Here is a 17,603-nt window from a genome sequence, read left to right as displayed (position 1 = left end):
CGCGGTCCCAAATCAGATTAATATCAACCCATATTCAAGACACTTTCAAAACCATGTCCTGCCACGGTTATCCAACCCTATAGAAGGTCATTTCTACACTCATACTTTTGAACAATTTCACAAAAGCCACCATTGATTTGGGCTTTGAAGTCTCTACTTCGTTTTTTGCAAGCTTTATCCACCTGAATGCAATCGGAAACATAAAAAAGAATTTCAACATCAGGACAGAGGTCTGATCATCAAGAAGATATTCTTGAAAATCCGTTTTTCGTCATCAATGATTAAGTTACAGATAGGTACTTAATAAAAACAGGTAAAATATAACGGTAAAGCTAGAAATAAAATTAGCTCCACCTGAGTTGTCAATGAATTTTATAAAAAGGGAGTTATCTTGGTTGGCATTAGGGGGCACAGGCAGGAAACTGGTCATACACATTAGGGGCTAGACGTGAACACAACCCTTTTTGTAATTAAATTGCAAAATCCATGGTCAAAATATGACGGTCAACATCAGTGACAGTCTAAAAATGGTAGTCTCAAAACAATGACGGTTTGACATATGACAGTGGAAACAACAATTGTCTAAAATATGACTGTCCATTTAAGCAAAAATTCCAAATATTGTTGACATAATAAATTGATTATCTGAAACAACGACAGCCTCATACTAGAAAGTCTACAATAGTGGTAAATTGAGACAATCTAAAATAGTGACAGTTTAAAACTAAGACAGTATGAAATAGTGACAGTTCAACAAACAACAACAAATACAAACAACATATCTTAAGATATATTAAATCTAAGCTGTAATCAATCACTCTTGTTATGACCATCTTCAAGTGGAGTAGGCAATGTTCCACAATCAAATTGTAGGAAATTTCGAATCCGATGGTATAAAAACTTATAATATACCTTATCCCTAAAAAACTTAATAAACCATCCTTCTCCTTGTTGGACCCATCCAGTAAAATATGATGCCGCAATCAAACCAGCGCTTCTCCACCTTCTTTCCTTTACATACAACTCTATTTCTCTCTCAACATCTTCACACTTAATCATTCTTCCATTTCTTATAAATGAGTTTCCAATATGACGACCTAATATGACAGCATCTTCCAATGCTGAACAACCTCCTTGACCTAGATCTGGTGGCATTGGGTGCATGGCATCTCCTGCTACAGTTACCCTTCCTTTTGACAGTTTTGCAAATAGGACATCCCAAGGATATCTGAACATCAATGGGACTGCTGTTATAGTGGATAAATCTGTTTGGTTTATGAGATCTAGGAGTGTTGAAGGAAAGTGAGCCAGTTTATCTATTACATTTGCCTTTATCAACTTGGGATCTTTTCCTGTCATTAGATTTTCTGTTAAATAAGATAATAAGGTATATTAGTTATAAGAAATAGCACCATTAATAAATCTCAACAGTGTTTTGTGCGTGAGAGAGAGCTAGAGAGGGAATTGAGTCTCCAGTTTCCAACTCAAATCTTCCCTGCTCTATCTTCTAAAACAGAGGTCAATTTCCAATTCAAATAAGTGATTTTACTTAAACTTACTGTTTATTGCTCATTTAAATTCTTCTTTTACTATTTGATTTTTTAATAATATTTTCGATAATAATCTGAAGACTTTAAACTCCCCTGCTACCATAGAATTTGGTATTGCTTTTGCAGTATTTGAACGTAGTCCCCTAGGATTCAACTATTCCTTATCAGAAATTGAAGAAGCAAACTTCAATTCTGATCTCCTGATCTTGACAGAACTTAAAGGCAGAGAGAAGAGAAAAAAACTAAGAGAGAGATAGAAGACGAATTGTTTCTGTGTGTTTTTCCTTCTGTGATTTTATCCCTATTTATAGAGTACGAAACCAGATCAGAAGACCTTGGGTTGTTTTGATCCAACGGTGGAGAATAAGTAGCCAGTACACACGTTCTTGGACTGATTCCACTAGCCAGTAGTGGAAGAAGAAGTCAGAGAAAATTAAGGCACTGGACTCTTTCCACTAGCCAGTAGTGGGAGGAAAAGGTCAGAGAAAAAATAAGGCATTTCTCTGGTAGACCGAGACCAAGACCTAGACCGAGTCCGAGTTCGAGACCGAGACCGGGACCGGGTTCCGGGCCGGATCGGGTCACCGAAGAGATAAATGTAAGTGTGCCTAAGGTAAGGGTGCCTCTAAAAAGTGATGGGTCAGAGAAAAAATAAGGCATTTCTCTTGGAGATCAAGACCGAGACCGAGACCGGGACCGGGTTCCGGGTCGGGTCGGGTCACCGAAGAGATAAATGTAAGTGTGCCTAAGGTAAGGGTGCCTCTAAAAAGTGATGGGTCAGAGAAAAAATAAGGCATTTCTCTTGGAGATCAAGACCGAGACCGAGACCTAGACCTGGACCGAGTTCGAGACCGAGACATGGACCGGGTTCCGGGTCGGGTCGGGTCGGTGACCTGACCCGCGAGGGTGTGAAAGAGATAAATGTAAGTGTGCCTAAGGTAAGGGTGCCTCTAAAAAGTGATGGGTCTCTCCTCCGGAAAGCACTATTGTAACCCCAAGGGCCACACCCCTTACACCCAACTTTCTATTTATAAACACAAGCATGTGTTTCTCTTTGAAAGATGTGGGACAAAACTTTTAGTTTGAAAGTTTCCATTTCCCTATTAGTAAGCATGATAAAAGTGTTCTCTACTTTATTCTACAAGTGTTGTGAGTACAATGGGTATTTTGTTTGTTTGTGGGTGAAAGTAGTTTAATCCAAAAGTGAGCTCTTTTTATCTCAAATAGAAGTAGTTGTTAAATTTTATTCAAACACTACTACAAAAATAAGAAATAGCACCATTAATAAATCTCAACAGTGTTTTGTGCGTGAGAGGAAGCTAGAAAGGGAATTGAGTCTCCAATTTCCAACTCAAATCTTCCCTTCTCTATCTTTTAAAAACAGAGGTCAATTTATTACTTAATTTTCATAGATATTTATCTTATTGTAGTAATACCAGGAAAGATTCTCTAATTTGTTCTAGTTATGTTAGTTTTAGGCAATTTATTGTTGTGTTTTTTTAATTAATAGACATGCCTAGGACTGGGAAAATAGTCTGAAAACCCGCGACCCGTACCTAACCGTGCAGACCATTACGACCACGTCACCGAAAGAAGCCTGGCTCGGGCTTACCCAACCCGTGGCTTCGAGTTAAAACGGTCGGGACTCGGGTAAGTAATTCTAGCCAAGTCCCGCCCAATAAGTACCCACTACCTGACGCCCGATAACTACCTGTTACACATCCGCCCGCTACTACCCGTTGACTCCGCCCGTTAACCCGCGAGAGATTATATGATCCAACAACTGAGCTATCATGTTTCTTCAAGAAAAATCCTCAGTCGTTGGATAAGAAGGAAAGTCAAATTATATGATCCAACTTGGAGTACATTGCCTCTTCTGAAACTTGAAATGCACAATTTCGAACCCATTGTGATTCTAAAGGTTTTGGGCCCAAGAAATTGAAATTAGATGTGAAGCATCGATGGAATTCGACGTATATACCTTATGTTGAAAAATGTCTTGCCATATCAAAGTGTGATAGACTCTTTTCTTTTGAGTTTGATTGGCTACATGTTGATATCTATCTTTTTATCTCTCTAACAGTCAATGACAAAGTTAAACTCTCGCCTGATTTGGCGAGGGTGGGTTTCATCTCCCTGTCTCAGTCGTTCGCTATATCTCTCTCTACTAGCAGATTGACAAAGTTGAACCCTACCGATCTTCCTCATATGGTGCTTTCTGTTTTGTTGTGGTGATCAATTTTGTGGTGGTGATCTTTTATGTTGTTGTGGTGGTTGTCTGGTTTCTAGTGGTTGTGTTGTGGTATTGTTGTGATGGTGGTCTGGTTTGTGGTGGAGGTGGTGTGTTCTTCTAGGGCTTTGTGGTTTGTGGTGGTGGTGGTTGATGATCCCAATTGGTCATCAGTTGACTGAGGTCATTACGTCTGGAAAAGACCAAAAGACCAACGAGTCCATCTGTATCAAGTTTACAGGCTAGTTGAGCCCGAAAGAAATCTGTTACTCAAGCCTGTAACTGGGGAGTCTGTACGATCGTCTTGAGCGCCTCAACCCTACCATGCCTAAAATACAACCAGGTCTGTCCTGTGATTTACGTAGACTAGGGGGTCCAGGCCAGCGGGGTCAATACCTCAATCTCAAAACATGAGAGTAGAAGCATGCCTAATGTTTACCGACTTAATCCCAAACCTAATGAACGATCCTAATTGGTGAGAATCTTAAGTATTTAATAACCTTGGGCTTCAAGAGCCTTTCAAGGAGGAAAAATCTTCTTAGGAATCTATAGACTAGGAAACATAATCTATTGAGAATCTTTGAACAGTGAAACTTATAAATATCCAAGAAACATGATAATCCCTAAGAGGAATCCTTATATCTTAAGACTAAGAAATTGCAATTTTGATCCAACATAGCGGATCTCAATTGCCTCAACATCATCATAGCCTCCTCAGACTTGGTCAAAGCATCCTATAAAAGGGAATCAAATCCTCTTAAAGCAAGGGGAATCAAAACAGTGAATCAACTCTCTCAATACATCAAGTAAGTCTCCAACAGTTTAGTCAACATTCAATATTGTAACTGCAAGGGCAATCTGACTATGTTGAACGTAAGTTTTCGAACTTCTTGTAGGTTTTGCGCCCAAATCGAAAGGAGCAAAAGAGGGATTTAACGTAGCCGTCTCATCACTCAAAGCGGGATTCAACATCATGGTCTCATCATTCTGACTAGAAGGACAAATTTTGACATCAACAGTGGTCTAGTTTGTGGTGGTGGTAATAACACTTTGTAGTATGAGAATATTTCTTGTTCGAGGGGGCATAAGTTTTGAAAATCTAGGCTACTTTTCAGCCCATTCAGGCAAGGACTCGATTTACCTAATGTTTTCTATTTTCCTAAATAAGAAAAAAAAAAGTGTGAAATTTCAAATCTCAAACTTAAAAAAAACAAACACAACCTAAGCAAAAAAAGTAAAGAAATCACATTACCCTTGTTGAGGAGATGATCATTATAGACGATAAACCAGTGAATGTGTTTTTCAGTGAGTGGAGCAATAGCAGCCCTTATACCCTTGTCTAGAAACTGTTGGAATTCATGATCAAACCCATGACCTTGAGGAAACACCCCTAACCCTCGAACTGCCGATTTCCCTGATTCCACAACATCTCTTAGTCCCAACCACTTACCCACCAGTGAGTTCACCCCATCACACCCTATTAATACCTGTCACCATAGTCAAACCGCAATAACGCATCGGTAAATTTAAGTCAAAATGTTTTTCTAGACATTGATCTTTGTAAAGGTAGGTGATTTTTTTTTATTATCTGAAATTGATTTGTCCGACTCGGTTTAACATAATGAATCCAAAATGAACCTGTATCCACTATGGTGGGTGGTTTCTTCCTTACTTGAATAATTTTTTAAGAAAAGATTTTGCAAAAAAAGTACTCCCTAGTGTATACCTGGACACATTCCATAGCGGAGTTGGCTAATAAGACAAAGATTATTTTGTTCTTTTCATTATCTTTTTGCAGGTTGTGAAAAGACTAAAATACCCTTAGTCCTATTAGAGTCGGGAGTACACCATAGATTATACCAGGAGTCCACGTATCAGCATTGATTTTTTTTCAAGAAAATAAATCATTGACAATACTCTTGTAATAACTCTCGACTCTAGGATTTATAACTCCATAGCTCTTGATGCTCTTAATAATGGTAATAATAATCTGATTCAGGAAATAATTGACTAAAGATTTTGGATGAGATTGGACTCGATTCTTTCCAATATATTGTATATACTATTTGCTACCTCATGTATTTTCTTTCCTTTCTTATATATAGCTATCTATGTCAATTACATATTAATGTAAAATATTAACAATATAAATATACAAGGGGGGTTAATGGTTTTCCTCACACAAAACCTATTCATATTCTTTTATGGTATCCAGAGCCGTTCTCTGACGAGTTCGATCCTTGTTATTTTTTTTCGGTCGTCTCCAACCGAGATCATATTCTATTGTCCGATTCGTCTTTACCGAGGTTTTCTTCTTTTCTAGAGTTATTTTTTCCCGATTTCATATCGAGTTTAAAATCTTCAAGGGTTTTTTGAGCTTACCCCCTCATCACTAATTGGTAATTGAGTTTACCCCCCTCAATAATGGGTAATTGTGCTTTCCCCCTTAGACTTACTATTATTGACAAAAACACAAAGGTTGTGTTTGCTGTACGTGAAATAATTGTGACTACCAAGAACAATTATTCTTCAATATGATTCCTAGTAGAGATTTCACCTTACTTTATTGTTTGATTTGGTCGGGAATATGATTAGTAAAGATTGATTTTGGTTGCAATTTGTAATTTTATCGTCCCATGCCAAACATGTCCTTAGTAGTTTTGTTAAAAATACTAAATTCAAGGGGGTAAGTTCAATTAGCAATAACTAAAGGGGGTAAACTCAATTACCAATTAGTTTTGAGGGGGTAAGCTCTATGATCAACTATGATATCTTATCCGCATCTAGTTCATCATCTTAATAATACGAGTCTTCACCCAGTTTTTTTTATTTCAAGTGGTATTTTATCTCCCTCGGCACCCACTATGATATCTTATCCGCATCTTAGCTCTATGATCAACTTAAAACTTGATTCAGAATTTTTTTTGCTATGGCGTCCTCAAGTTTTATCTTTATTGGAAAGTCAACATCTAGTTCATCATCTTGATAATACGGTCCCTCCACCGAAACCCACACTTCCTTCCCCTATAGGTTCGTTAACTGTTAATCCTCTTTATGAATCTTGGTTAACTACAGATCGCCTTATTTTTTCGATCCTCTATAGTTCTCTCTACAAAGAGGCAATGACTAATATTATAGGCTTAACCCGAGCGGCTGATGTTTGGGCTCAGCTCAATCAAACTTATGCTAGTCCATGCATCACTTGCTCTCTTCAGCTCAAGGAACAAATTCAATGTATTAAACGAGGTAATGCATCCATAGCGGATTATGCTCGTAATTACAGGGTTTTATGTGAAACCTTAGCCACCACTGGTCCTCATATTTCTGAAGCTGAGAAAGTATACTGGTTCTTGAAAGGTCTCGGCCCGCATTATGAAACTTTAGTCGCATTATCAAAAGGGTGTTATAAAATACTTTGGGCTTGTTCCTCCTAATACCGAAGGTGCTTATGTCTCTACCCACAATTCAAGTCATCTCCAATATCGGTCTCCACAATGTTCCTCTCGTTATGATCGGTCTTCTCGGTCTCCCCCTCGCCATGATAGACGACCCTCTCGGTTCACACCGACGTTTATTTGTCAGTGGTGTAAGAAGCCTGGCCATTTTGCTGACCGTTGTATCTTGCTTACTGGTCGACCACCGCGATGTCAACAAAGAGACTCTCCTCGTCGCCGTGATCAATATTCACCACGACGACCGCACTGAGAACCCTCTTCTCGTCAGACCCGTGACTCATATTGTCGTCGTCCTCATGATCGATCTCTATCACCTCACCGAGAAGCCCATATTGCCGATGCTGAATCTATTGAAACTGGACTGCGTCTTTTATTTCATAGTGGTTACCTACTATTTATTGGGTTGAAGCTTTTCAAAAAGCAAATTTTCTCATTAATCGAATGCCTACGACAGTGCTCCAGGATGCATCTCCCTTCTCCACTTTATACGGTACGCCACCGTTCTATTCCATGTTGTGTTCTTTTAGATGTCTTTGTTTCCCTTTTTTGTGACCTTATGCTTCTAAAAAACTTTCACCTCGGAGCTTCCCATGTGTGTTTATCGGTTACAGTCAATTTTATAAGGGTTTCAAATGCTTAGATCCTAACACCAAGAAGGTATTTATCTCTCGCCATGTTATCTTTGATGAAGCTATTTACCCGTTTAAAACGTCTGATTTTGTGTCTTCATCTGATGATCGAGTGAGTTTTCTTGATACTCGTCCCTTAATGTCTTCGTCTTCCCCACTACCCCTAGCACTGAAGCCAATCCCATTCCCATTTTGGTGGATGATTCTGCCTTAAAGGCAGCTTTAGTTACCACAATTCGTCTAGATGATACCGAGTCAGTTCTTTAGTGACCCCTATTCCTGCACCAACTGGGAAGGTTCCTTTAGTCTCGACTGAGGGCCCCTCCGCGGTTCCTTCTACTACACCACCGGAATCCACTCCTACCACTCCTCTAGTATCGGGTCCTCGTTCTTTGGCAGGTATTACTCCGGTTCCCATGCGTTCTCTGACGGATTCGATTACGGGAGGGGTTGCTCTGACGGTTTCATTAGATTCTAGCTCGGAGTGTGGTCCTCAAGGTTATATGTTGATGGACTCAATCATGCGTGATGCTCTACTAGTTGACACGACTCCCTCTCAGGTATACTCTCGGTACCCTATTTCTCCCCGTGATTTTGATACTTTTGGTTCTTCTAGTTCCAGCTTTTATGCTGCTTTATCTCCTATCACGGAACCGCGGGGATATCGTATGGCTAGTAAATCAATACATTGACAACGTGCTATGGAAGAAGAAATGGAAGCTCTTATGAAACAACGTACTTGGTCTTTGGTGCCCTCTGACCCCTCTATGAACATTGTTGGTTCTAAATGGGTTTTTGGCACTAAGCTCAAACCTGACGGCACTATTGATAGGTATAAATCTTGTTTGGTTGCCCAAGGTTTTACCCAAAAACCTGGACTTGAATTTGATGAAACTTTCAGCCCTGTGGTCAAACCTACAACTATTAGGATTATTTTATCTATCGCAGTTTCTCGTGGATGGTCAATTCTTCAGTTAGATGTGAAAAATGTCTTTCTTCATGGGGATCTAACTGAGGAGGTTTACATGGCCCATCCTCTTGGCTATATTGATACTTCTCATCCATCGTATGTTGTCGTCTTCACAAGGCTCTCTATGATTTAAAGCAGGCTCCTCGGGGATGGTATGACAGATGCAGTTGTTACCTACTCCGTATTGGTTTTCCTGTTAGTAAGTCTGATACCCCTCTTTTTATTCGTACGACTCTAGTGGGTATGATTTACTTGTTGCTTTATGTTGATGATATTATACTCACGAGAGCTGATTCCTCCACTGTTGATACTATTATTTCTCAACTATCTTCTGAGTTCGATATGAAGAATATGGATTCTTTACATTATTTTCTAGGTATTGAAGCAACCTCGAATAAGGATGGTCTTTTACTTACTCAATCTAAATACGCCTTAGACATCTTTAAAATTTTAAATTTAGGCGTGTCAAACCAGCTTCTACACCTATGACTACAGGCACTCAGTTGTCAGGACAAGGTGGTGCTTTTTCAGATCCTACTCAATATCGTATGGTGGTGGGTTTTCTTCAGTATCTTACGTTGATCCGTCCAGATTTAGCCTATGCGGTCAATGTGGCGTGTTAGTTTATGCACGCTCCCACAGTTGACCACTTTCAAGCTGTTAAACGCATATTGCGTTATGTTAAGGGGACGATTCAAATGGGTTTACAGTTGTTTGCGGACTCTGCCTCTATTTCTCTTCATGCTTACTCTGATGCTGATTGGCAGGTTGCCCTGATACACGTTGTTCTACATCTGGGTTCTTCATTTTTCTTGGTCGGAATCTTCTCACCTGGAGTGCTCGTAAGCAGCCTACGGTTTCTCGTTCCAGCACCGAAGCTGAATATCAGACTCTTGCCTCCACTACTGCTGACTTAACTTGGATTGGTTATATTCTTCAGGAATTAGGTATTCGGCTATCTACTCCTATTAGTATCTATTGTGACAATAAAAATGGCATCCTCATGACTACCAACCCAGTGTTTCATTGTCGTTCTAAGCACATTGCTTTGGACTACCACTTTGTTCGGGAAGAGGTGGCAGCCGGATCAGTGAAGATTCAGTTTGTCCCATCTCATGATCAGCTCGCTGATATTTTGACAAAAAGCTTATCTCATTTCTAGTTCTTGGAACTTTGTCCCAAATTGAACATTCGCGTCTCCTCGAAGCTCAATTTGCGGGAGGGTAATAATGGTAATAATAATCAGATTCAGGAAATAATTGACTAAAGATTTTGGATGAGATTGGACTTGATTCTTTCCAATATATTGTATATACTATTTCCTACCTCATGTATTTTCTTTCCTCTCTTACGTATTTTCTTTCCTCTCTTATGTGTAGCTATCTATGTCAATTACATATTTATGTAAACTATTAACAATATAAATATACAAGAGAGGTTAATGGTTTTCCTCACACAAAACCTATTCATATGCATTTAGTTCTATACTCGTTGAAATAGAGTTTTTACCTTGGTGTGAATGATTGTTCCATCCTCCAAGCCTAAAATAATAATATTGGAGGAGTTTGGAGTAGAGGAATTGCGAATATGAGTAGTACTCTCAATGGATGTTAGTTTTGAAGAGAAACGAATGGTACCAGTTGGCAATTCTTCAGCAAGAGCTTCAAGTAAAGCTTTCCTGTGCACTGTTATAGTTGCCATATTTCTCCTTCATTTTTCGTCATCAGCATAAATTAATTAATTAGCTCCAGGATATAATTGACAAATTTGCAGCGATGGAAAATGTGTAATTAAACTTACCCTCCTTGAGGTGGAACATAGTTAACCACTTTCACCCCATTTCCCACATTTGTTATGGTAAACCTTCCAAGCAGAAAAGAGACAGATTAGTTTAGACAATATTAGAGAAAGAGGGAGAGAGAGAGAGAAAGAGAGAGAGAGAGAGAGAGAGAGGAAGAGAGAGACTTGTTGAAAGGGGAGTAGATGGAGGTGAGTTTATGAGCGACACCAAGTGATTGAAGAGCAATCCAAGCATTTGAGAAGAGGGCGAGAGCAGCACCTGTGACCCTGAGTTCATCTGACCTCTCTAACACAAGAGCTCTTAATCCTACCTTATGAAGAGCTAAGGCTGTAGCAAGACCAGCCACTCCACCTCCTACTATCACTAATTCTTCTTTCCTAATCTCTCCTGCCATCTGTACTCTTAGATCTCACTCTATAATCTTGCTTCTCTCTTCCTTTTTCTTACATATATGTTATTACTTTAATCTCTTTCCTAGCTGTGATCTTGATTAATGACTACTCAACTAATACTTAGATAGGTCTGACTTATTTTGTCTACTATAAAATTTGTGAATTAATAATTGAACGTGAAGTTTTAATTGTTTATTTATTAGATGACTGTTGTGTTTGGAAGATGCGGGAAGTTGCCCACCGCCCCACACCTCCTCTCACTCACATCCTCAATTTGTGGTGTCTCACTTCTCTCTGTTTAGTTATGTCTCTGACTTCTTTCTCTCACTTCTATCTTCTCCCTCCAACTAGTATCCGATCAAGGAAGCTTTGTTTGTGCGATTAGCCGATTCTCGAGGATTTCTTGTTGTTCTTGATTCGACAACCCTCAAGAACTTGTAGTTGGAACGAACGACATGTTCTTGAGGGTTGTTTGACCAACCCACTGTTTTTAGTATAACTAATTTTGGTCCCTGCTGATGTCAAAAAATGGTCTTCTGTTATATCAACATGACAAAGGGTGTTGATGCATGATAGCTTCCGTTATGGTTGAATATTCTGTTAGCTTGATAATGATTCCTTCGCCTGTTCCTGTTCTTCGATTCTAGGGAGGAAAACCTGCAAAGGGTTTGAAAACCGCTCCGACGCTCAAGCCAGTCAGGGTATTATTTGCAGTAAAAAGATTGAATATTGATTGGACCTTTTTTGGGGCGAGTTATGAGAACTCTCTGTGTTTCTTCTAGGTTTTTGGGGGTAAAATATGATGTTCCAAAAGTCTTGTGGAAGAGTATGTGGGTGCCCTTTTATTGGCTTAAGAGCCGGCTGTGATTGCCATTGAGGCGGCTGTGATTGCATTGAGGTGGCTGTGATTGCCGTTAAGGGAAGTTTTCCCTTGTGTTTATCTCGTATCCAGGATAAATAGAAGTTCCTAAGTTTAAGGATCCTTCGTAGATATCCTGCCGAGGTGATAGATTTTCTAGAGAAGTTTCCTCCTTTTAGACTCGTGAAGTCTAAGCTTGCTTAAACACTTCGAGATCGGAAGGCAACCGAGATCTTGGAGGGTAATCTGGGGTTAAGTCGGTAGGTTGCTAGTGCGCTTTCTGCCTCCCCAGTTTAGGGCGTGAGGCATCGACTGAACCCACGTGGACCCCCATGATTCCTTTAGAAATCCCAGGGCTGATCTGTTCATGCCGAGGGCAAAAGAGGGCTGGTTCCTCTAGCCGACCTCCAAGTTAGGGGAGTGCGTAATGGATCGTCAAGGATTCAGCTGCCCTGTTGCCTTAAGCCGGGTTGACCCGTTGAACTTCAGGTCTGATCTTGACTTCCTGACGTCAGTCTATGTCAGGACCTTTTATACATCATTATGAGTCCGGCCACTCATTAGTCGAAAGTAAAGACACTGAGGAGTAGAAGTAACTCTGAGGTCTGGCCCCTAAATATTTTAAATGACCCTGAAGACACGGGTATACCTGGACCAGAGCCGTTTCGTGAGGCTCGATCGTTCTTCTGATTTTTCTGAGCTCTGTGCTCCAGTGCCGACCTGAGATAAGATGTCTGAGGTGTTTTCTTCTCTAATAATGGCGGTCGGGTTTCCCTTGTTTAGGTTGTTTTTGCTAGAGCGGATTTGAGTTGTGTGTTCTTGAACTGATGTACACGTATCCTTATTTTCCGTGACAAGTCTCGACGTCTGCTCGAGGAAATTGATTTCTTTTCATGCGCGATTCGGTGACGTCACAGATCTGATTCTCTGATCACGCACTTTCGGCGTTAATCTTTTAAGTAACTGCCCACGACAGTTCTATTGCCATGCGTAGGCACGTGGTATTCCGTGACTGGAGAGACGAACCTTTTTTGCCGAGTCTCATTAATACCTCCTCTGACTTTGAGTAATTAACAACCGGCCCTCTTTTCGGCAGTTGGTTTCATTGTTCGTCGTCCTGGAGTGGTCGTCTTCTTGTCGTGTTCATCAAATCCTCAGTGGATGTGGTTGATCCACCGGCTAGTCCTCCTTTTGTCTCTTCTCTTTCCAATACGTAATTATTATAGTTTTTTGTGTTTTAATGAATCTTATTTTCCATTAGTAACTATCCCGTCTTTTCTTCTATTCACTTAACACGAGTTCCTTATTTTCCCTCTTTCTGCAACTGTACAAGACGATAGCAAAACAAAAATATGTTATTTTTAGCAAAATCCTAAGCTTACTTATGCAATCCTAACTTATTACACATGATCCGAATGATCGCTCATGCATTAACAAAAAAAGGGGTTAGACCTGTTCCATTATGCCCTAATCTTACTAACTCTTTCTGCAACATAATATCCAAATGAGGCATGTATAAAAGATTTTTGAATAGGTCTGGAGTTTTAAGCTCGGGCCCCTGGTTGTGGCTTTTACTACTAAGGATGTTTCGTTGGCTTGAGCGCGACTAGTTTAACTATTACTTCTCCTTGGGCCCCTGGTCATGGCCTTGGCTACCAGGGTTGTTTCGTCGGCTTGAGCACGACTAGTTTAACTAAGACTTCTCCTTGGACCCCTGGTCGTGGCCTCAGCTACCAGGACTATTTCGTCGGCTTGAGCACGAGTAGTTTAACTAGGACTTCTCGTTGGGCCCCTAGTCGTGGCCTTAGCTACCAGGGTTGTTTTGTCGACTTGAGCACGACTAGTTTAACTAAGACTTCTTCTTGGGCCCCTGATCGTCGCTCTCACTACTAGGGTTGTTAATATACGACTAGGTTAACTAGGACTTCTCCTTGGACCCTCGGTGGAGGATCACGTTTTACCCGAGTAAAGTGAGGTTAGCTTGGTCTCCTCCTTAGGGCTCCTGGTTGCCGACTTAGCTATCAGGGGTACCTGTTTTTTCCTTGGCGAAAAGTTTAACTAGGATTTCTACTTTGGACCCCTGGTCGTAGCTATTGCTATCAGGGCTTCCAGTTTTACTCGAGCAAAGTTTTAGTTTAACTAGGACTGCTCCTTGGGGCCCTGGTCATTTCCTCAGCTACCAGGGCTATCTGTTTTACCGAAGCAAAGTAAGTGTAGCTAGGACTCCTCCATAAGTCCCCTAGTTTGTCTCCTTAGCTACCAGGGCTATCCGTTTTGCTGAATCAAAGTGAGTTTAATTAGGAGTCCTCCTTAAGGCCCCTGGTCGTGGCCATAGCTACCAGGGTTATCAGTTTTGCCGAAGCAAAGTGAGTTTAACTAGGACTCCTCCTTGCATAATATTTGTTTTGAAAAAGCATTATTTTATTGATAAAAACTGTAGTTGGTAGCGCTACACTCTTGCCTAATGGCTTTATTATAGAAGAAATTGAAAGAAAAGTAATTGTGGTGGTCGTTCGTCGTACCTGGACGGTTTCTGCTTTACTCTTACATGTTTGCTGTGGGATCATCATAAAAGACCCTGTCCTTTCCGATAGTGGCCGGGCCGGTTTCCTCCTCCCCACACTTCTGAGTTGAGGTCAAGTAGCACTCCCGGGCTACTTCTTGGTTTCCTCGGACTGTCCCTATGAGAATCGTTTCTAGGACAAGTAATTTCATCATTATGTGGTTCATAGAGATAACGGCCTTAGACTCCCTTAGGAAGTTCCTCCCTAAGATGATTTTATAGGCATGCATATTGTCGACTATGGTGAAGTCCAACATTATCGCCTTTTTTACTTCTCCATCCCCTATCAGTATAGGTAGTGATGCCATTCCGTCGGTCTCGACTTGATTGTCGCCGAACCCTCTCAAACAAGACTTGTAAGTCTTATGATATTGAGGACTCACCTCGAGTTGCTAAAAGCACGTGCGGCTCATGACTTTGGTCGAGCTCCCTATGTCAAGTAAGATGCGTCCGACGTTCCAGTTGGCCACCACCGCTGTTATTACCAGGGGTCGGTGTGTGGGTTGATTACCCCTACCAGGTCATCATCAGTGAAGATGATGGGTGGTGTCTCTATGCTGGGCTTGGTAAACAGAGTTGGCGGATTTTTTGCTTCGTTAGCGTACCTGCACTGCTCACTCTTGGTATTCCCGCTAAGGGTTGGTCCTCCAGTGATGGTATGAATGTTACCTATTGTCCCAGAGGACTCTTCTGGCCCCTTGGACGTTTTTCTGGCATTCGTGGAGTGCGTGTTGTTATCCAGTCTTGATCCGACCCCACCTTTGCTTGCAGACCTTTTGTTCTTATATTTTGGAGGTTGTTGTTCTCTCTTGTGATCGTAAGATTGTTGTTCCTTCTGGATGTACTTGTCAAGCCCTCCTTTCCTTACCAGCTCTTCTATCAGATTTTTGAGGTGCCGACAACTGTCGGTCCTGTTGGAAATGACTCGAATATGGGTTGATATGGAACCCGGTTTACGACCCGCCAATCCGCTTACAAGGCAATGGTAATTGCCTGCGGCGAATTTTGGACCTGTTAGCGGAGCTGATTACTAAGACAAGGCTGGTATGCGAAGCAGGGTGCTGAGGCAGATTTGATCTCCGAGACAGAGCTGGAAGGCGAAGCTAGGCTTATGTCGCTTATTAGTGTTAACGTGCCCATGTGTAATTCAGATTTAGAAAGAGAGAGTCGGTGAGGCGGTGGGATTAGGTTTTTAGTGGCTATATAAACTAAAACCCTGAGGAGATATCAGAAGCACAATCTCACGAAATCTATTGCGTAACTTGTTTGCATATCATAGTGGAAATCATCGTGCCGTTGTCGCTGTGGAGTATGTCTCACCAACCGAACCAGATAAATCTCTGTGTTCTGTTCGTGATTGTTCTTTATTTTGCTATTGCTTATGCTTGATTACTCGTTATTGATCACATTAAACCCCAATTAACATAATAAACTGGTATCAGAGCTAAAGGTTTTGAGGTTTCTGTGATGGCGAAATACGAGATAGAGAAGTTCGATGGAAGTAACGATTTTAATCTTTGGAAGATTAATATACGAGCAATATTAATTCAACATGGTCTGCTGAAGACGTTGAATGGGAAGGATGCACTCGGTAAATCACTTTCAGAAGCAGAGAAGGAAGATCTCATGGGAAGATTCTACTCTGTTTAAGCAATGAGGTCTTGCGGAAAGTAGCGACGGAAACTACAGTCGATGGGCTATGGAGTGAGGTGGAGACAAGGTATATAACGAAATCTCTAACTAATCGTTTGCATCTAAAGAAGAAATTATTTAGTTTACAGATGTTAGAAGGGGAATCATTGAAAGACCATATGGAAGAACTCAACCGAGTATTCTTAGATTTGGCAACTATAGATGTCAAATTCGAAGATGAAGATAAGGTGGTACTATTGTTTGCTTCCCTGCCACCATCATATGAGAGCTTTGTTGATTCTTTTATGTCTGGTAAAACAACTACAACCTTTGAGGATGTTAAAGCAGCATTGAACTTGAAGGAATTGAGACGAAGGTCAATGGAAGAAAGTAACTCAGGAGATGGTTCGGTTGTAAGGGGAAGGATGCAGTAGGTAGACGTTGGGAAGGGCCAGTCTAGGTCTCAATCAAAACCTAGGAAGTACAGGTGCTTTAATTGTAAGAAGGAGAGACACTTCAAGAATAGGAAGAAGCCAGGTGAGGCAGCAATCATCGAAGAAGATGATGGTAGTGTCTTGGCAATCATTGAAGAATGTGATGAAGCTATGGTTCCGGCGATCAATGCCTACTTCACTGAAGATAGGAGGAGTTTGGATACTGGTTGTACATTCCATGTATGTCCTCATGAGGAATGGTTTTCCACTTACACCGCCATTAATGGCGGTATGGGGTTAATGGGAAACGACGCTCCTTGTAAGGTGGTTGGAATTAGTACTATTCAGATCAAGATGCACGATGGTGTTGTGAGGACTATAACAGACATGAGACATGTTCCAGATTTGAAGAGGAACTTAATCTTTTGGGAACTCTGGATGATAATGGTTGCAAGTATACTGGTGAAGGTGGTGTTCTCCGGATTTCTAAGGGGACTCTTACAGTTATGAAGGGGTTATAAAAGAATGGTCTATATGAGCTACAGGGTAACACAGTTACCGGACTTGTAGCGGTTTCATCATCAGACAAGGAAGTTGAGACTACTAAGCTATGGCATATGCGGTTAGGGCATATGAGTGAAAGGGGGATGGCTATACTGAGCAAGTAGGGTTTACTCTGTGGACAAAAGATTGGAAAACTGGAATTATGTGAACATTGTGTCTTCGGAAAGCAATGTCAGGTAAAGTTCAGTACAACGGTTCATACTACCAAAGGAACTCTGGATTACATCCATTCAGATCTTTGGGGTCCCTCCCAGGTTAGCTCACATGGCGGGGGTAGATACATGTTAAGATTGATATATGATTTTTTCAGGAAAGTACGGGTATACATACTGAAACGCAAAGATGAAGCATTCGTCAAGTTCAAGCAATCGAAGACCTTGATCGAGAAGCAGACTGGAAAATCGATCAAACGCTTGAGGACTGACAATGGCATGGACTTTTGCGGAAACGAGTTTAATAGGTTCTGTGAAGACCAAGGGATTGTGACACACCATACATTCAGAAAGACACCACAACAGAATGGT

The 17,603-nt window shown here is 40.9% G+C and overlaps 1 protein-coding gene across 3 annotated transcripts; it reads right to left on the bottom strand.

Moving 5' to 3' along the window:
- Positions 1-600: 600 nt before the first annotated feature.
- Positions 601-11,149, bottom strand: LOC147537856 (monooxygenase 3-like). 3 transcript variants are annotated; one of them, XM_086643920.1, is made up of 6 exons: positions 10,800-11,107; positions 10,635-10,697; positions 10,472-10,542; positions 10,344-10,375; positions 5,033-5,267; positions 601-1,367 (listed from the first exon to the last, which is right to left on the bottom strand). In XM_086643920.1, the coding sequence occupies exons 1-6, from the start codon at positions 11,027-11,029 to the stop codon at positions 811-813; spliced, it is 1,188 nt and encodes a 395-aa protein (XP_086500046.1). In that variant the 5' UTR covers positions 11,030-11,107; the 3' UTR covers positions 601-810. The 3 variants fall into 3 exon arrangements, with proteins under 3 accessions (XP_086500046.1, XP_086500044.1, XP_086500045.1); XM_086643918.1 differs by having other exon boundaries at positions 10,344-10,542; positions 10,800-11,149; XM_086643919.1 differs by having other exon boundaries at positions 601-1,352; positions 10,344-10,542; positions 10,800-11,142.
- Between the last annotated feature and the right edge of the window lie 6,454 nt (positions 11,150-17,603).

This window comes from Eschscholzia californica, unplaced genomic scaffold, assembly GCF_041429995.1.
Source record: "Eschscholzia californica isolate CP2 unplaced genomic scaffold, dmEscCali1.0.p SCAF_5, whole genome shotgun sequence".
Taxonomy (NCBI): domain Eukaryota; kingdom Viridiplantae; phylum Streptophyta; class Magnoliopsida; order Ranunculales; family Papaveraceae; genus Eschscholzia; species Eschscholzia californica.
This window is presented reverse-complemented; position numbering and strand designations above follow the sequence as displayed.